The sequence below is a fragment of the Xyrauchen texanus genome, chromosome 15 (assembly GCF_025860055.1).
Source record: "Xyrauchen texanus isolate HMW12.3.18 chromosome 15, RBS_HiC_50CHRs, whole genome shotgun sequence".
NCBI classification, from domain to species: Eukaryota; Metazoa; Chordata; class Actinopteri; order Cypriniformes; family Catostomidae; genus Xyrauchen; species Xyrauchen texanus.
Genome location: NC_068290.1, coordinates 35,044,594 through 35,066,697, shown reverse-complemented (window position 1 = coordinate 35,066,697; position 22,104 = coordinate 35,044,594). Strand labels below are relative to the sequence as shown.

Here is a 22,104-nt window from a genome sequence, read left to right as displayed (position 1 = left end):
TCAACCTCAGCAACTTTATAATCTTGTCAACCCGCCTAGCCTAAAGTATTAATAATATGCCTGTGGTGCTCGATATTTTGAAAGCATTTGTAACCATACTGCACAAACATAATTAAATCCATAAATGGGTCAAATCACAGATTATATACAGGCACATTCATTCTGTGATGGCACAAAGCTGTCCTTACAATACACACACAAGAAACATGGCATCTATATTGGCACATACTAATATTGTGGGATTTGTGTAATTTTAAACTGGAAAGTCATGCAATCTGATCAAGTGATAAGTATGACAGACAGTTCTGAGTCACAGTTTTGTGAACAGCATCTCTCCAACCTCACCATCTAGTTCATACAAAGCTGCCAGGAAAAGCTATCTAACTGCTACTTCTATGAAGCCAGAGACACCAGCCCAAGGCAATCATATCAAGGTCGAACCAGGAACAAGCTACCCAAACATCTACAAACGCATGTCTGCCACAAAAGCTGATTAAATCAGGAAATTCACGGTTAACTCAAAATGAAAGTTTATACAAAATGAAAACACCTTCATGGACCTATTGAGATCTTTTTTGTGCAACATGAGTATAAAAAAATATGTTTTATACTGTAGTATTATGGGAGGGTGCACTTGCCTATTCCCCTGGAACAGCCCCTAACCAGGACCAAACCCTTTATGCACTTCCAGACCTTCACCATGCCCAGTCACGACAAGGACGCCACGCATCTAGTCTGTCAGGCCTGCAATAGTTAAGGCACTTTTCCACTGCACGTTACGGTTCGACTCGCCTCAACTCTACTTGTTTTACTTTTCTGAGCTTGCATTTCCACTGCAGTTTAGTGCCATTCAACACAGGTGGGATTATAGGATGATCGTCATAGTTGCGCCGCCTCTACTGCTGTGACATTATCTTAAACAGGACACAAATGGACCAAAACAATAACACAACCTCTAGTTGTTAGCTACTAGCTCATTGTCCTGCATAAAGCAGTTGTTGTATGGTGATTTTACACAAGTGTAACAGTTAAATTGGCATGGTTGTTTTAGAAGCAAGCTTCCAGTAGCTGTTCAACTAAATAAAGTGAAGTTTTCAAGCAGAGTATAGAGTTAACATAACAAAATGTACCATCCTCCATCTTGAGAGTCCAGGGCACTCTCCCTCCCATTGCTCGCCGGTTTAGATAGCGTCTATTTGGTCGAACCACTTCCACTTTCCCTTTATGGTTCTGTAGTCACTTTTAATTTTTTTTTAATTTTCCCTACACTGTTGGTAGGTCTGGTGGTAGACGTGTGCGGTCAACAGCTGACACTCTTCCTAAGAGACTTTTTCGTTTAGCTCATTGCTAACGAATGGACCGTCTGCACCTTGTTTATTGACCACGGCGTGGTTTGTGCACTGCCATTTCTTTTTTCACAATTCAAAAGTTGCGTGAACGAATTATACTGCTATCGCTGTTTCTTAATTTAAAACTAGCAGGTTGATGTCGCGTGTCGGAAATCCAGTGACGCTGGTAGTGATGCTTCTCCCTAACCATCAGTGATCAACAGGATCGGCCGAGGTGGTACTAAAAATATATCAGGTACCAGGTACTATTCACACTGGAAAACCCCCAAAAAGCGAGCCGAGTCGAGTTGTACCGTGCAGTGGAAAAGCTCCATTACATTCTGGGCTGCAGGTCTGGTAGCTTATCTAGACACTGACAGCACAAGGTGGCAATTTATGGGACATAGTGTCACTGATGTAAAGGCAGATGGTCATTTTGTCACAGCATGAAAATAAGCATATTGTGGACTGATCATTGGCCGTATTGTCCATTAGAACTTTCATGGTCACAATCCATTTATCAGGCCTAAATAAAGTCCTTTGAGAAGAGCACCTTCCTCCATTAAAAGCACAGAGCCATATATCACAGCACACATCAGCTTGGGAAAAACCATATCATCCATCAGAGCTCAACAAATGTTGAGGGTACAAGTGATGGAGTTTGTGTGTGTTCGTAAGTCTGTCAGATGCTGACATACAGGTACAAAGGTGGTATATGTGTACATCACATATAGGGTGATTGTCTCTAGGCCTATGCTGAATACACAGTTAGGGTGGGACTAGGATTACTAGGGACGTGGCTTCTATGGATGACATGGGGGGCATCCGGATCAAGGTAAGGGTGAGAGCGTGCCACAACATGCATTTTAAAACATATCAGCCCCATTGATTGTATCTCCAAAAAATGTACTTGAGCACAATAATTGCAAAAACGTAATGAAGAGCTTATTCCATCTTATCAAACTCATAAAAACTGGCATTTGCAAAATGTCAGGACTTAATCCATACTATTGAGTGTAGTGTTTACTTCTTCCACAGGGTAAAACAAAGTTCCCAACACATCCGTTAAAAAAATGTAGAGAAACATCTGGCAGTTAATCTCATGTGTTTGCTCTAATAATAATTATAATTAAAAAAAAAAAGATTTATCTGTGCTAATCAATACAAACACAACTGTAAGAACCAAATCATGACTTAGTCCGAGGTGAAAGGCAGCCTATAATCTTGGCTGTAAAAGTAGTGTGGTATTCTTTACTAGGTGAACGTGTGATTTGCAGGTATTCTGTTTGTTTGTTTAATTTTATAGCAGGTACTCACTTCTGTTTCAAGAAGTCAACGACTCGTTTGAAGTCAGCACAGCAATACTCTCTCTTCATGTCCATTAGGACACTGTCAGATGCTGACTGGACAGGCACGTGGAGGAAGGCATAGACTCGTGGGTGGTTAAGGATTTTAGCCATTTCCTGTAAGAGAGAGAAAGGGACGTGAGATATGCCACAACTATGATGCAATGGAAGACAGATAGAGCGAGATGGGAGCACTTTGATTTGAAGAACATTACACTTAGGCTAAATTTACAAAACAAAACCTAATGCACATATCCAAAATTTTGACACTTCTGATTGTGTTGCACCATTTGGTCAGGTTCATTTAAAGGAACAGTTCACCCCAAAATTGTGTCATTATTTACCCTTTCATTACAAACACTTGCTTTTATTATTACAGTAGAGAATAAAGGGGATTTGTTTAAAAAAATCTTCACATCGCTTGTTACAATCAACATCCCAGTTAAGACTGATAACATTTTTAATACAGTGTCAAGACAATTAGATAAATTAATCTAAATTAATCACAATTCCTCACATATCAATATTTGGTAAAGATAATTCAAAATAATCTCTAATCTCTAAAATGTCTCTAGTTTGAGAAATAGATGCCTCACATGTCCTCAGCTGACAGCTTCATTGAATTCTACCTGCTCAACACCAGTTTCATGAACAACAGTAAAGAGAAGACTCAGGGGGTGCAGGACTTATGAGAAGAATTGCAAAGAAAAACAAAAAGAAAAAGTTAGTGGGCAAAGAGACTTTGGACAACAGATAATTAGAAAAGAGTTTCATGGATCTTATCCACATTGAGCTTTTGTGGGATCATCTAGACTGTAAGGTGCGTGAGAAGTGCCCAACAAGACCACATCTATGGCAAGTGCTACAGGAAGTGTGGGGTGAAATGTCACCTGAGTATCTGGATAAACTGACCGATAGAATGAAAAGGATCTGCAAAGCTGCCATTACTGCATATGGAGGATGTTTTGATTTTAACTTTTTGAAGAAGTTTAAGAAGTTCTGAATGTTTTTTTTTTTTTTTTTCAAATTGTATTAGTAATTTTTCATGTTATTAATGTCCTGACTATACACTGTGATCAGTTGAATGCCACTTTGATGATTAAAAGTACCAATTTATTTCCATAAGAACAAAATATGTTGATTATTCCAAACTTTTGGCCACCAGTGTATATACATCATGTTTATTTCTATTTCTTCTGCTCCAAACTTCCTTTAGACTTCTCTGTCTGCTTATATGAATGTAACACATCATAAGAAAGTGTTTCACCGCTGTTCAAATGCACTTTGAATCGCATCATTTATATGAATAAATGTTTTACATCTGAAAGCACTAAATATTAAATGAAACAAATGACCAAAAAAAATGCAAATCGCTTCAGTAATCAAAATACTTTTTTAAATGTAATTGTATTCTAATTGCCAATCATTTAAATTGTAACTGTAGTGGAATACAGTTACTTATATTTTGTATTTTATATACATAATCTCGTTACTTGTATTCTGTTACTCCACTATCAGAAAGACACTGGCCAAAAATGGCATCCATGGAAGTGTGGAGAGGCAAAAACCACTGCTAACCCAGAAGAACATTAAGGGTCATATGAATTTTGCCAAAACACACCTTAATGTCCTCAAATCTTTTGTTCTGTGGACTGATGAGTCTAAAGAGGAACTGGTTGGAAGACAAGGATCTCATTACATCTGGCGTAAATCAAACACACAATTCCACAAAAGAACATCAAACCAGTGGTCAAGCATGGTGATGGTAGTGTGATGGTGTGGATATGCTTTGCTGCTTCGGGGTCAGGGAAACTTGCAATAATTGAGGGAAGCATGAATTCTGCTCTGTACCAGAAAATCTTAAAGGAGAATGTCCGGTCATCAGTCTATGAGTTGAAGCTCAAGCGCAACTGGATTATGCAGCAAGACAATGATCTTAAGCATAGGAGTAAGTCCACCTCTGAATGGCTCAAAAGAATCTAAATTAAAGTTTTGGAGTGGCCTAGTCAAAGTCCTGACTTGAAATGCTGTGGAAGGACCTTAAACAGGCAGTTCAGGCTCAAATTCCTCAATGTGGCTGAACTAAAGCAGTTCTGCAAAGAAGAGTGGGCCAAAACTCAACCTGGTTGCAGGTTGTTGCTGCTAAAGGTGGCACAACCAACTCTCAAATTTAAGGGGGCTGTTTTTCACATGGGTGATGTGTTTTTTCTCTAATATATATATATGCACCAAGGTCTGATCTCTGCAAGCTTTTGGTGAAGAAAAAGGAATTTGATGGCAGCGTAAATGTCCAGTTTACCCATAAACACAAAACCAAAGTAATCCACCCTCACTGAGGGAATCTGTGTGTTTGCTTGTGCAATGTTCAAATCAGCAGGGATCTTGTGTGTATTTCTAGCATCAGTGGTTTAGAGTATCATAATACTCACTCGACAGTCCACAGCTGCTGAGTATTAAGTTAGACAGCTAACACTGAGCTGCAGTCAAGAGGCATGAAGAGACAAACATGCATTAAAACATGCTATTTTATGTTTACAACACCATATGTGAGTGTTCAAAGAAATATCCACAAAGCAGAAACCACATCAAATAAAACAATAAATAATAGTAAATCAAAGTTCTTGCATTTTTGGGAGCCTGTGAAGTAAGAATGTCAAGTCTTCCTTTCATAAACCCTTCCATATGATAATCTTAACAGCTCAGCAGGAGCAATTTAACTCTTACTTGTAACAGGGCAAATTTGACCCAAAAGAGAAGGTATGCAGCACCTGGAAAGACAATTGTGGGACAAACTCAAGAGGGATGCTCGAAATGGATCCACTCTGGCAGTAAAGGTCAGAGGAGCAAATCAGAAACAGCAAGACATTTGCTATAGTGACAGTAGAAGGCTAACCTTCCTCTTTTGTTTCTAGCTAACAGAGACATCAGGAGAAGACAGCCCATAAAAAGATAAATAAGTGGGAAGCAAAGCTAAACTCTCCAATCACTAGCCCAAACACAGCAGAGGCCTGTACCATGAAGGTTGCTGAACGAACTCAGGGTTTAAGGTTGACATATTCAATCCAATCTGGCGTAATTGGTACCATGATGCAGATTTTCAACTCTCTCTGTCAACTCAGGCTTTGATTCTGACTTTAAGATTATATATCTATATATAAAAAACAGCTGGCATATCAATGTGTAAGTGAATTTATATACATAGGCCAACATCAAGAACATATAGGCTTATTCCTTTTAAAAGTGTATATCTATTTAAAATATAAAAGCTTAAATTCTTAAGTTGTCAAAAAGGCTTGGAGGACTAGAATTCCCAAATGTAATTATTATAAAGCTGCCCAAATTCAGCCTTTATTGTTTTGGATGAACGAATAATCTAAAATGAAATGGAAGATGGAAATTTATCAAACAGAGGAACATACAAGTATATCTTCATTCTTACCCAAACAAAGAAATACATTAAATGAATAGAGAATGTTTGTATTAATAGCACTTTTAGAGTTTGTGTAGAAATATTTAAAAATAGCCAAATTAAGAAAGTATTGTTAGAAATTGCTAAAGATCCTGATTTTATGCCAAATAGATTAGATAATATATTTAAGTTTTGGGCAGATAGAGGTCTGATAATATAGCACTAACTGTGTACTGATAAAGGAATGAATTATTTTACTAACCTATATAAAGCTTCCAAATTCACAATTTTGTAATTATTTACAGATAAGACGATATTTATTAACAGAAGTTAAACAAATAAAAAAGGAAATATATCCATTAATAAATTATATAACTGACACATACAATAAAACTAACCCATAAAAATGTTAGGATTAAAAAGAGTGCACTTGAAGTAGATGTACAGGACACTCTGAATAAATTATATGTAGGTGGGAGGATGAAATAAAAAGAAAAAAAATACATTCAATACTGCTCAATCCAGTGTTTGGAGGGAATATGCTTTGAAGACACAAATGAGATTTTTTTATAACACCTGTTATTCAAAGTAAATACAATAGCTGGTAAAAGGGGTTTGTTGGAGAAATGTTGGTGGAAAATAAGCCTCATTGTCATACTAAGAAATACATTAGAAATACATCCAGAAAAACTTATTTTGGGACAAATGTCATTGTCCTTAAGAAATAAAACTGAACAAAATATATTTAGGGTAATCAGAATAGCAGCTTTGAAACAGATGTTCAAAAAACTGGCTTAAACCAAAACTCCCACAATCTCAAAAGATTGAAAAAAATTATTTTGGAAAAATACCAAATGGAGAAAATAAATAAAAGTCTGGAATGTGAACAAAGACAGGATTTGCTTAAAAATCCATCCATCCATCCATCGTCAACCGCTTATCCTGTGTACAGGGTCGCGGGGGGCTGGAGCCTATCCCAGCTAACATTGGGCGAAAGGCGGGGGACACCCTGGACAGGTCGCCAGTCCTGCTTAAAAATATATAATACATTAATTTAGAGCGATTGTTTCCTTCACATTCTTGATATTTGAACAGAATTAGTTAAAATATGAGGTATGATGTCCTGTCTAATTTAACATTTAAAAAAAAAGGAGGTGATACTTTAACTTTCTTTCCACTTTATTTGAAATAAAATATAGCATGCAAATGAATGAATTACACATGTTATTTATCAAATATGTTGTGAATGGTTGTTTGATATGGTTATTCAATTTTTTTTTTTTTTTTTAAATCTCTCTTTCTTGATGTACATTATACATTTTTTGTACAAAAAATACAAAAAATTTAAATAATAAAAAAGGCTGCTATTGATTCATTAAAAAAGTGACCACTTGGAATACTGTATGAAAAACATTGGTATGAAATAATAAGATGTATTTGTTCTTTTTAGAAAAGAAATATTTTGTGTACTGCTTATATTGCTTAACTTATTATAACATCAAGTAAAATACTGTTCGTCTAGAGTCCATGAAAGAAAGGGTTTGGGTGGCATTTACCCATTTCCATAGCAATCTTGAGCATTTAATACATATATGTTTTATTATTATAAATTTTTTTTGCAGGTATCATCTAATATAGCCTTATTCAGTGGTGGACGAAGTACACATACCATGTACTTGAGTTAAAGTAAAGATACTCAAGGTAAAATATTACTCAAGTAAAAGTAGAAGTGCTGCCTTTAAACATTCACTTGAGTAAAAGTACAAAAGTATTTGCCTTCAAATGTACTTAAGTATCCAAGTACTATGATTTTTTATGGCCATAATGTCCTATAATAATTTGTCACAAGACTCTTGCTTAACTCAGTCTACATGAAGACTAATGTCACTCTTGGCACACCAATCTATGAATAAAATGACATTAATTAGTCAGATGTGTATATATATATATATATATATATATATATATATATATATTTGAATTGAATACATTTTTGTGTTTAATTTTGGAGGGAAGGGACTGTTCCCATAAGGTATAATACATTTACAGTATTTACTGTATATCTTTTTCTCGAGTGTCTATGGTCATAATTATTAACATCCTAATGTTATGATACATTCACATAAACCTGCACAACGCCATTAAATATATATATATACACACACACACACACACACACAATTAATACGTTTTGTGTTTAATTTTGGAGAATTGGCTGCTCCCATAACATAGAATATATATATATATATATATATATATATATATATATATATATATATATATATATACATATATATATATATATATACACATACATACATATATATATATATATACATACATATATATATACATATATATATATTCTATGTTATGGGAGCAGCCAATTTCCCTCCAAAATTAAACACAAAAACGTATTAATGCAGTGTTTCTGCTACTCCCCAGAAAAAAAAAAATGCTATTATATGCAAGTCATTTTAGTGTCAACATAATAAGCAATGTACATTATGCGTCAATATTTACCGATAATTGCTGCAATAATAGCTGCTGCTCTCTGCCCCGCTTAAAATCATTGGCAAAGCAATTTTTTTGGTGCGTTTCCCGTACAACGACGTAACTTGCTGCTCCACTACCGTAGTACGATGCACTGTTGAAGAAATCAACTTGCTAGTCACGACTGTTTCCCGAAACCGTATTGTCGCAAATTGGTTGTTCAACCACGTTGGTTAATGATGTCACACATGTGGTGGAGTAAAAACTACTTTTAATGAATCTGTTTGCGATCGAATTAATGCTAGATGTTTTGCTATAAATTACAGACATGTCATCTGAGGACTATCTCATATTTTTCTCAGTTATTTGCTTTATTTCCAGATTCAATCATTGGCTTGTTCTTACGCACTAGAGCACGTTCACACATGCGCACTCTTCAAAAACGGTGCTTTAAATCTATTGACAAACTAAAAGACATAAAGGACATTTGTATGTCTTCTAAATAAAAGATACTGATTGTACTGAATGTCATCTTGCTTATTTGGCTCAAGATAATAATTTAAGCCCACATGTTATAATAACAAGAAACTCTGCTTCTAACCACAGGTCGAGAGCTGTCGGTCCAACCACACAACTCTGCGATGCTGTTTGCGAATGTTCGTTGGAACGATGGTTTCAGGAAACACCGACTCGTTGAACTATGATGATAACGACGGAGCTTGCGACCATAGTTGGCTAACGATGCTTTAGGGAAACGCACCCCTGGTTCGCGCTTAGTAGATGCCGCCAAGGCAAGTTTAAAACAAAGCGCGCGTGCTGTACTGTGATTGGTGGCTCGTTTGACCAGTTACGTTTTTATCCACTCATAAATAAAAAGGAACGACTGATTTTGAAAATGTAGTAGAGTAAAAAGTAAGATATTTGACTTTGAAATGTAGTGGAGTTAAAGTAAAAGTCTCCCCAAATTTAAATACTTCAGTAAAGTACAGATATGCAAAAAAACTACTTAAGTACAGTAACGAATTACATTTACTTCGTTACTGTCCACCACTGGCCATATTACTGGCTTTACTGGTTACTGGTTTTATAGATTGCCTAATATGGTATATTCATATTTTCAAAGATGTTTTTTTGAAATGGCTAAAGAGGGTAAATGATAAGCAATTACATTTTGAAATAAAATATAACACTATCTGCTGAAAATCTACATTTAGATTCTAAAATTAATAATTTATCATGTTGAGTCAATTTTGTGGATTTCTCAGATTTTATTTGTAAAGTGTGCTTTAAGCGACTCAGGGGAGTGACTTGATTGCTTCAGAGATGTCTTTTTACTCACAGCTGATTGGTTCACATCTGTTAGCGATCTGTAATCCAGAATGAAACCTGTTACGGAGCAGGTTAGCCATGTAGCGTAAATTAGTATGGAGATTAACCCTGCTAAAACCAGACCAACTTTCATGCTACATAAAACCTGGGATTGAGGCAAATTAATCTAAAGTTTACCTTGTTAGCCAACGAAACCAGCTTCATGGTACAGGCCTCAGGTCAGCTAACATTGATAATAAACAATAGAAACCTCAACGCAGACAGCCAAAGAGAACCCCGAGTATGATGGTTAAAATGCAGTCAGAATATTTTTGGTTGGCGACCCATTTTTAAAGTTATCACTAACAACTGAATAACCTTTCAAAAGCAATTGGCCGTACAACAAATCATATATGCACATTCACCCAAAAAGACAAAGCGCTGAAAATATATGCAACTAAGATAAAGTACCAAAGCGGAGCTGAATTTATTTCCTGATGTTAACAGATTCAGCTCAGAGAAATCAAGCTGTTAGGACATTACAGCTGTCTGGTAGACAATGTAATCACCATTTAAAAATATTGTAATCCCAAACTGGGAAGGCATGACATTTATTTTTATTTTTAAGATACATTTTTGATTGCGGATATAGTCACAATTAAATCCATTGTGTTAGTGAAACCCACCACATGCTCCCTCCTCAGCCCACCTCATCTGGCTCTCTTGTGCCTCTCTGCATGGGGTTCTACATCAGAGGATCAAAATTAAAATAATTAATTAGTTTAAAGAATAGTGACTGATTAGCAGTGGAGATAAATTGGGCCCACTTGCACTGGGATATGTACAATATCTCACTGAATTAGCACGACACGTCACATCGCAAAGACGTGAGGGTCGCCACAAAACACGGCATGGCCATTGTGAGAGTGGCTCATGTGAGATTTGGAATGGTTTTGTCTACGATAAAACACATCAGTCTAAAGGTCTGCAAAATTGCAACTTAAAAAAAAATGTCATGGTTAAGTGGAAAAAGGAAGATAATGTATAGTTAATGGAAATAAAGGGGGAAAACAACAGATGAGGAAGAGGAAAATGAAGCAGAAGGGAAATAAGAAGAGGGAGATGAAAACATGAAGAAATGAGGAAAGGAAAGACAAGGGGGAAACTAAAAGGAAAGAAGAAAATGGATGAAAGGGGAAGGGCAGAAGAAAAGTATGAGAGAGACATGAAAGGGGGAAATGGAAAGTATGAGGGAAAGAAAGGGAAAGAGTAAGAATAAGAAAGAGAAGGTGAAGGAAAGGGGGAGATAAATGGGAAAGGAAATGAAGAGAAGGGAAACAATTAAGAGAAAGAAAAAGAAGAGAAGGGAAAACAGAAAGGAAAGAGGAAAATAAAGACTTGAGGGAAATGAATGGGAAGGAATAGAGACGAGATGGGAGTGGAAGGGGAACGGGCAGAGGGAAGGAAAGAAACACAGGACAGGACAGGAAAGGACAGGAAAAGAAAGGGTATATTGAACAGGGAGATTAAAGAGGAAGAGGGGAATAAACTTAAATAAATATGAGATGATGTTGTAGCAAAATAAGAAATCAACTAAACAAATAGAAAAGTGGCTTTAACCTCAGTTTCATTTCTAGCTCAAAACAAAGTGAAATATGTGTGAACGGTGTACTGCAAATAAAATAAACAGCTATAATCGATGTTTGGTCAAACATGAATGGCCTTATTGGTAAAGCATAAGAGAAAATCCAGCTGGTCCCAACAGTAAATGCTCAGGTTTTCACTCTTAAATCAGAGGTATGGCATGCAGATCAGCCTCTGGGTCCCCTGAAGGAGGTATGTTTAAGAAAATTGAGAGTAAATGCGATTCATACTAAATCTTCGTTAATAAATAATCAAATTTATAAAATCGTTATACAAAACTTGTCAGTTTCTTCAGCTCTAGCCCTCCAGCCCATCAAATATACCATTAAATTTGTAAAACAGTGACCTACAACATGCAGGCTTACAGCAAGATCATGAGATCTCAGAGCACAGTACTAAATAAGACAATAATAATACACTGCAATTCACAAACCACATAAAATAAATGAATACATAAATAAAGCAACCACCCCTTCTAAGTGCATCGCTCATTCTTAAATAAATGCATATCATTATATCGGCAATCTTATTGGACTCAAAAAAACATTTGCTTTAATTCATCAACTTAAATGTGGAAGATACAATTACGCAGATTGGGGGGGGGGGGTAATATTTAAGTGTTTAATATTTAATATGAAGATATTAGAAAAGAGACGTAAACAGCTTTAATTTCAGTCCAAATATAGAAATAGCTCTGCATCTGATCAGACTGTGATAGCTGAATAAATGATGAACAGTTAATTAAAAACTTCTAATTATTCATCATGTTTCTCTGGCTTTCTAAAAGACCTGCACCTAGTAGCCCAAAGCAATATAATTTAATATGCCTGTTATTTACTCAAGGAAAAATATTAATTTATGTGGCCATGCTAATATGCGCTGGGACCTCATTAGAGACAGACAATAAGGGGCTTCCCATGATTCCAATCAACCAATCCTGTGCACATGTACGTGCTAAAGAGGAGTGGCACTGGCAGATGGCATTCGAGCTAAGTGACAGCCGAATGGGGCAAGGCGAGAAAGATTAATACAGAGGTGGGCCACCGTCTTTCCCTATTTCTCTCTCAAGCCTGTGAGACTTATTTCTCAGTAACATGCCACGGAAACCTGCTAATGACTGTACATTCCCATATAGTGGCTAGAGCTAATCCCGAAGGCCAGGCCATAACACTTTACTAAAAGACATTATACTAGCCCTATATCTTAGAAGACCAATGAATACAGCTAGGCTGCCTCTCAGAAACTATTCTTCTTAATACAACATTGATTGTATTGCTGTAGAGTATGTGAAAGTAACAACGCAAAGGGGACAACTAGCTTTGAAATAGCATGTGTTATGTTACTTGGTCCGATCAAATCTGCTACCAGAGCACTTGCTGAAAAGCATTTACTTGTGTGTCAACAGCAGGACCATTTTACAAAGCATCTTAATCTAGTAGCAGATTTTTTCCATGTCCGTCCATAGTGATTTTGAAAGAATGTTCCATGAGGCAAACCTTAGTGTAAAACAGCAAACTCACATTCTTCTTTGGGAATGTGAGCCCAGATGGATCAGAGCTGATGAAATTAATCTGCCAACGGTGTGGCAGCATACATCCAAGAGGTCAGCCAGGCTCTGCCTTACCCAGACTGGCTCTGACGTAACACTGACATCCTGCTGTGGTTCAGAGGGATCAGTCTGCGCAGGAGAGGTGGGGAAAGGAGCTGTGCTTTCATCTTCCTCAGATCAAACATAACCAAAGCAATCGGCACGGTGAAACACGCAGAGCCAATTGGTCTTGTAGTTAACAGACTCAACAGGTTAGACAAGCTTAAAAAAAAAGAGATGATGTTTTAAAACATGAAATTATTCAAAGAGGCCATACTGTATATACTATTACACTTTCTGAAACAAGATATGACAATTTAGGATACTATCACCAAGATGGGTGATGTGAGGATGCTAATTGTGAGTTTATTTCTTTACCATAACTAGGGATGTGCAAAACTACCAATGTTCATAATCGCCTAGTCTGTCGGTAGTTTGAATGATTAGTGGACTAGTCTGTGTTAAGGATAAAAATGTATAATTAGGCTCCGTTATGTTCACATGACCTTGATCAGAGGCATTTAGAAAGATATATGGATGCAAATACAGCACTTAAACATGGTGACTAACGGATATTCAACAAATAAATAGGCTAAATATCTATAACATTGCACAAAACTATCATACGCTGTATCTTCAATGCACCCATTTGCAAAGCAGATTTGTAGCCTAGACCAATATCAGGCCCTTTAAGACCCAGGTACAGACCAACAAGGCCAAGAATCAGATATTCAGTAATGAGACCCAGATTCACACTGAGGCCATACTTATGTGACTCCAACTCAAACCTGTTACAAAGCAAACAGGTTTATTTTGTATTTATATGTTTCTTGTTTGATCACATATTGTTCTGAGACTTAAACTAGTATATGATATTGATAAGGTATGTGCAAAACCACCATTTTATGTATTATCTTTAGAATCGGCTAGTCAGTCGGTTGTTTGAATGACTAGTAAGTGTACAGGATAATAATAAATAATTAGACTCCTATGTTCACATGAACCCGATAAGACTCTTTTTGGCCTTTTTGTGCTTTGCTGTAACAACAGCACATAAACATACTAAACCTTGAGCCTTACAGTGACTGAACATCTTGCAGAGGGTTTTACTGTGCTGACTGTCATTCGCTATTAAGCACAGCAAGTTATCATCATGCAAAACTCTCTCTAAGGAGTTGTGTCTTTCTATACACTTTTGAATTGAGTCTCCCATTAAAACCACTAAAGAATTAATGCTAATAGTTGACTCCACTAATCGACTTGTCAGTTGTTAGATGACTAGTCGATCAACCTGGCACATCCTTAATATCAATAAAAAGCACACATGTGCAAGCACTTCCCTAATGACTTGTTCATAATTAATTTCATATAGCATTTAAACAAAAAATATTATAATATATATATATATATATATATATATATATATATATATATATATGTTGCCACAAATGCAATCAATATAATGACTGAACCTTGCTGGTCTCAGGGTTAGTCTTTCCAGGATGACTTATGCTCATTCTTCAATGTTCAGTTCAGGACCTTTGGCCTGCTGGGAGGATTAATAAGAAATAGATTGCACTAAAAAGGATTATGTCTCCTATATCTCACCATTCAGGAATTGGAGGATGATATCACTGTCTTGCACGTGCACACTGGTCATTGCTTCAGGGTTCATTTCCTATCAGATTAAAGACGAGCTGTTGAATAGATAACTCACTTTCAAAAATCTACTCTCACTTTGCATTGCGGAAGATAATGAATCCATTAAAATGTCATTCATTCAGTGAAAAAAAAAAATTATGTCCTGGAGGTACTACAGAACTCTATTTGGCACACGCAGCGGAAAGCAGTCAACGATAGACTGCTGTCGGTAAATTCTGGTTCCCATTTACAAGGGTAAAATCTTTTCTACAAATGACAACCTCCATCTATCTCAAGAGTGCGGATGGAATTTTTCAAGCACTTAAAGGTGCACTCAGTATTTTTTTCCTTATTAAAAAAAATAAATGTTTTGTACATGCACGTATAGCATCATGACATTCACATAAAATGAAGACTCTATTCATATTAGTAACCTTATAAAAGCAGTTTTATTCTACATGGAGAGTGTCCCCTTGTGGGGATTGCCATGTAAGGACCGCATCAGGACCACTGCCATGTCAGTAACCATCTTTTATTGGACACTTTTACTTGATTCAGTGAATCATGGCTGACTGTAAACAGTGATTTCCTACAATGACATCAGCAACTCAAAACTATTCTTTGAAAAATGCTGCATCCATGCCCCTAACTGTCTGTGTCCAAGATGACGAGAACAAAAACGTACTGCACCTAGAGTGCACCACTAAGAAAAAAAAAACTAAAACAATTGTATATTTAGCAGAGCTGTTAGAATCAACAAGTTAACACATACACATTTTTAAAAGTTTAACGTGTAAATTCTTCTTAATCAAGATTACATTACAACAACGCGCAACTGGCCGCAACACGCTAGTTGACCGTTACGCTCTCTTCTATGATAGAGCCACAGAGGTTGTTATTTCAGTAAATAAAAGAATCTCTGACAGCGCTTCCCTGTCAGTGATGTAAAAATGGAGAAAAGAGCTCTTAGTGATATTTTATGTTCAGAACAAGCCCAGATGGGACTTGTGATAGAAATCAAGTATTTTTCAGCCTAAGGCACATTTAAATTACCACAGAGGATCTTAACTATCACCAAAATGCAGAATGCTTTTTGTCTGCAAGTGTTTACATAGTGAGTTCAAAGCAGTGCTTGACGCTGGCATTGGTGCAAATCATGAATGCAGCTTCACAATTGCTGTAGGAAAGTGGATAGCCACAGTCTACCGGCAGATTAATATTGTGGAAGATGAGAGTTTAAGAGATTTAATGTGCATTGCAATGAACATGCAACAAATGTGGGTACTAGTTATTTCAATTAATAAAACTCCAACTTAGACTTTGGGAAACATTTAATGTAACATGAATTGGTGCTATTTTAATGTATTTCTATATTTATACTGTGAAAGGCTTTGTTTGGGAAAATATAATAATGCATTATATTGTTGCATATTGTTCTTTTTCCCCCCAAAATGGAAATAAATGTATTTTGACAAGAAAATAAGTATATATATATACTTATATCTCATATATATATATATATATATATATATATATATATATATATATATATATATATATATATATATATATATATATATATATATACACACACACTCAACTAAAGGATTATTAGGAACACCATACTAATACTGTGTTTGACCCCTTTCGCCTTCAGAACTGCCTTAATTCTACGTGGCATTGATTCAACAAGGTGCTGAAAGCATTCTTTAGAAATGTTGGCCCATATTGATAGGATAGCATCTTGCAGTTGATGGAGATTTGTGGGATGCACATCCAGGGCACGAAGCTCCTGTTCCACCACATCCCAAAGATGCTCTATTGGGTTGAGATCTGGTGACTGTGGGGGCCATTTTAGTACAGTGAACTCATTGTAATGTTCAAGAAACCAATTTGAAATGATTCGAGCTTTGTGACATGGTGCATTATCCTGCTGGAAGTAGCCATCAGAGGATGGGTACATGGTGGCCATAAAGGGATGGACATGGTCAGAAACAATGCTCAGGTAGGCCGTGGCATTTAAACGATGCCCAATTGGCACTAAGGGGCCTAAAGTGTGCCAAGAAAACATCCCCCACACCATTACACCACCACCACCAGCCTGCACAGTGGTAACAAGGCATGATGGATCCATGTTCTCATTCTGTTTACGCCAAATTCTGACTCTACCATCTGAATGTCTCAACAGAAATCGAGACTCATCAGACCAGGCAACATTTTTCCAGTCTTCAACTGTCCAATTTTGGTGAGCTCTTGCAAATTGTAGCCTCTTTTTCCTATTTGTAGTGGAGATGAGTGGTACCCGGTGGGGTCTTCTGCTGTTGTAGCCCATCCGCCTCAAGGTTGTGCGTGTTGTGGCTTCACAAATGCTTTGCTGCATACCTCGGTTGTAACGAGTGGTTATTTCAGGCAAAGTTGCTCTTCTATCAGCTTGAATCAGTCGGCCCATTCTCCTCTGACCTCTAGCATCAACAAGGCATTTTCGCCCACAGGACTGCCGCATACTGGATGTTTTTCCCTTTTCACACCATTCTTTGTAAACCCTAGAAATGGTTGTGCGTGAAAATCATATATTATTTTATGTATGTATATATATATATGTGTCAGATTTCAGCACTTTCGAAATCTGCAATTTATCACAATTAACTATAAAAAAAATATATAATAATTTAAAAAAATTATGCGATTAATCGTGAAAAATAATAATAATAATAATAATAACAATCAACTAACAGCACTAGTTTTTAGATCATAAGTTTTGACAATTCTGATGTGTCCAAAATTTAGCCTGGTAGCGCATATATAATAATTAGCGACGCACAATATATCAGTAAGCATATCGGTACTAGCTGCACCCAATTATCGGTTTTGGTCTGATATTACCGATATGGAAAATAGATTTCAAAGTCTATTCATTTGATTAATGCATGACACTGGTCATATTATGAACAATACATCCATGTATACATTAATATATATATATATATATATATATATATATATATATATATATATATATATATATATATTTTTTTTTCCTCGTAATCTTTAAACTTGTTTTAATTATAACCTGCACTTCTGGTGAAAAGACTCATCTCTACTGACGTATGCAAGTGGTAGTCAGATTTAACTCCGCCCCATTAAGAGTATAAAATTTGTATTTTCATCTGTTTACCTCTAAAACTATCATTCCATAACACAAACTTCCTTGGTTACGGGCCAGCAGGCTTGAATGTATTTTTCTAATGAGGAATAACGGAAAATTTGCGGATGTGTTCAAGACATTTCACACCTGAATTGCTGAGGTGATCACAACTGAATACAATGCTTCGGATGCTTCTGGTGGTAGAGGGGTAACAGGAGAAAGGTAGATCTAATTTCAACAATAAAGGACACAAAACATGTGACTGTTCCCGTAACAAGCTGTGAAAGCTGACAAGTCGAAGACTTGAGACCCCACAGGTTTATAGTGGAGAGGTCTGACAGGTGCTATGTGAGAGTGAAACCCAATTAATAGAGAAAGCTCTCACGTTGTGACACACACACAGACATGCACACACAGAAAGTGTTCCCTTGTGATTAAGGGTGTATCTTGGGAGAGGTGTCATTTTACCATAAAAGCTTCTCTTTTCACACCTGTAGAACAACCGATTCTCCCAATAGAGAACATCAAACTGAACAGCTGGCATAAAGATTACAAGATGGATGAAAGGAAACAAAAGTCAGTGGGTCACATTAACTAGAGGAGAGATTATGTAGAAAACATACACCTCTTACATTTATTTACTTATTTTATTATTGCATTTATTTTTTATCTAAGATAAAATAAGGACCATATCAATCGAAATGCCCAACAAAATTAGTTGGAAAGTCCTTATATGGAGAAGGTTTGGCCATGAACATGTGCTCCATCTTATAGCATAGTCCAAAATCATAAACATTAGAACAAGTGTACAAAATGTTTAATCTGCATCAGCACCTGTTGCAAATACCTTTTCTGTGCACATACGTAAAACCCTGTAGTTGCATTTTATGGCAGAATTTATCTCAGATAACCCCACCCCTAAACAGAACACCAACTAATTGATAACAAATGAACTGCTCTTGGTCTCTTTAAGCTGAACTAAGTCCCTGCATTTTTTATGTTTTAGTCTAAGGTCTAACTTATACACAATCATTAGTGAATGAGACCCAATGTGTGTAAAGCAAGCTGGCCACAAGCTGCTTAAGAATTAGTCTCCATCCAGGAACCCATTAGCTTCAACTCATTAAGGTTTTCCAGTATTAGGGGTAAACTATTATTTTGTTCCACTGCATTCATTAGACTCACTGTGCTCTTCCATTTGCCAGGTGTTTCAATGGGTCTAAAGTCAGACAAACAGCTTTACCCTGCAAGTCCCTAACTCACAAACAGACTGAACAGATTTTCATTGCATAAATCCTGTCTACTGTCCTTACAATGATAAATGAAGCCCCTAATGGACAAAGAGTCTCGGGAGATTCATTAAAATGAAAATGGTCTGTGTTTGGGATGAAATTAGCGACCGCTCCAAATACAAATTGCAGTAGACTCCCCAGTGTCTGTGCTATAATTGACTGAACTCTGAATCTTCACACATCTCTTTCTAGATTAAAGGCCAGAAAAATGAGGATAGTGCACATTGGATGAGCGTTAGAGAGTGTTTTGTCACCATTGGCTAGTACATTTTTGTTTTTACATGCCCGACTTTTCACAGCAAGCAAGGGTAAAGTAAATTAAAAAGATATTAAGCAAACTGGGAAGGAAGCATCTTCACATATACTGCATATAGCATTCACATATATGACTTCACATGCTATAGTATGTGAGTTTATAGCCAAGTTCATATTTCATAATTTTAATAATATTTTAGCTTTTTAAAAAATGTACAAATTTCACATTTTATCAATTTATATAATGGTATAATATTGCATTTACTGTATAAAGTGTTGAAATTCCATACACATTTGGAACCTATTAAATAAAATGTAATTCCACCATATAAGTGGTGCTGTATCAAAAGTATTTATATATTTACACATTTATTACACTTACCAGATTACTTAATTTTGTTACATGTTAGTTTATATGGATATTTTGTAAAATGCATCATAATTTACATTGTATTTACATTGATATGTATAACAAGAACTAAAATTGTACTGTCTCTCTAAGGCCTAGTCCACACTAATACATTTTCGTTTGAAAACGCATCTTTTTCTCTCCGTTTTAGCCTTTCATCCACACGGAGACGGTGTTTTTGTCCGCGAAAACAGCTTTTTGAAAACGCACTCCAAAGTGGATACATTTGAAAATGCCGTTTTCGCGTTGTAGTGTGGACTGTGAAAACAAATGCTTTGGAAAACGATGATGCATTTTCTGTCATGTGATCTTTCCAACCAAAACAATTAAGATGGCGGCCTGTGTTATAGCGGCGCTGTTGTGCCTGATACTCACTTTGATAGCGTAGTTAAAAAATACATTTCACTTTGTACAACCTTCACATTGCATTCCTTCAAAGGTGAAGGGAAGTTTACTCGGAATTGGTGTCCGGTGACGGAACAAGAGGACTATTTGCGTTTCAGACCGTACATGCAATGGGGATTTTCCGTATGTGCAGTGACACGATTTAATCGTTTTCATACGCTTCAGTGTGGATGAGAAACTTTTGGAAAACACTTGAAAACATTAGTGTGGACTGAGAGCGTTTTGAAACGAAAATGTCGTTTTCAAATTTATCCGTATTAATGTAGACAAAGCCTAAGAATAATTGCAATACAGCAAGCAAATGTTTACGGTTTAATGAGCGAAGTGCACATTAACAAGAAAGAAGTTGTATGGTGGTTTCTCCCTCATCCATGCAATGTATGATTATAATTTATGTTATAATATATTATTTTTTTTTATCACCCACTGACTGAGACATTATGAAATGGAAAATGGAGTGTGTGGACCTTATCACTGGACACACATTACAAACATCATTCAAAGCAAACTTTACTCGCATAATGTGTAATGGCTAACAAGTACAAATATTGATTGTACAAGTTCTCAAATTCAACTCTAAAAGCTAGATGTGGAGTGGAGGGGGGCAGGGCCGGCCTGGAATGTCGCACGCCCCTTCCCCAATCGGCCTGATGGGGCGCGCGAGGAATAAAGGCGGCCGGTGACGACATTCCGGCCCCGCCCCCCTCCGCTCCACACTAGAGTATTGCAACCTTCCAACAGACATGCTACACTTGTATGAAGTCATGTTGTAAAATAGAGCATTTTCTAAAAACATCTCTTCAATAAAATACATTTTAACACCTGCTTTCATTTGGCATAATAGTGCGATCTAAATTGTGTCAGGCAATTTTAGTTAATGAAGTGCAATCTATAATAAGCATAATTTACATAGAAAGGAGGCATGTTTGCACGCAAAGGAATGGCAATGACTTAATTGAAATACTTATGATGCAGCAGAATTTCAGTGCTGACAAACCAGATAGAGGGTGGTAAGTGAATAAGACACATGTTTTTGCTCTAAAATACCACGCAACAAAAGTGGCACAACAGTTTACTGAATGTGTCTCTGACTATTTTAAAGTCAGTGGTTAATAACAGACATTTTTTAGTCGCCTAGTGCAAAATTTGGTCGCATATGCAAGTGATTTACTAGCAATGTTGAGGGATGTTTGTTAAATTCAGTGATTGCATCTTTCTTAGTGTAGTCTGCACTTTTATTCTATTTCATTTGCAAGTTTGCATTGTCATTGTTAAGTGGTGTTGGAACAAAGTCAAAGGTCTGGCCAGTTCTAAAGTAATTGGATAACTAAGTAACCAAAAAAGAGGGAATATATATATATATATATATATATATATATATATATATATATATATATATATATATATATATATATATATATATATATATATATATGTATGTGTGTACAAAATATACAAAAATGACTAGAAATGCTTGGACTAAAAAGGAAAGGAAAAGAAAAAAAACTGTATTAGGCACAAAAACAGTGGACACACTCCTAGAAATCCTAAGCATGCAATCTGTTAAGTAATGAACAATCATTTCCTATGTGCCTGATCTTGGGGTATTTCTCTAGGTAAGGAGTCTTGGCCATTCAGATAGGTTTCACAGTTAAATTCAGTCTGATAAACTAAGCGGGTGTGTGACAGGTCCCCAATTTAAATGCAGAGCAGCTCAGCATTCCATAGTTCTGGCTGCAGGTTAGACTTTTTACATTAATGTGCTACTGATTACACAAATCTGACTTTGATGTCATCTTATTTCATGAAGGAACAACTTGGTTGGCTGAAAGTTTAGGTTT

General features: G+C 36.3%; 1 protein-coding gene across 1 annotated transcript in view; it reads right to left on the bottom strand.

Annotated features, from left to right (window-relative positions):
- Positions 1–22,104, bottom strand: part of LOC127655601 (threonylcarbamoyladenosine tRNA methylthiotransferase-like) — a 483,546-nt gene that overhangs the window by 192,041 nt on the left and 269,401 nt on the right. The window contains exon 10 of the mRNA XM_052143491.1: positions 2,646–2,791. Within this exon, the coding sequence (XP_051999451.1) occupies positions 2,646–2,791 (146 nt within the window). The remainder of the gene's footprint in view (positions 1–2,645; positions 2,792–22,104) is intronic.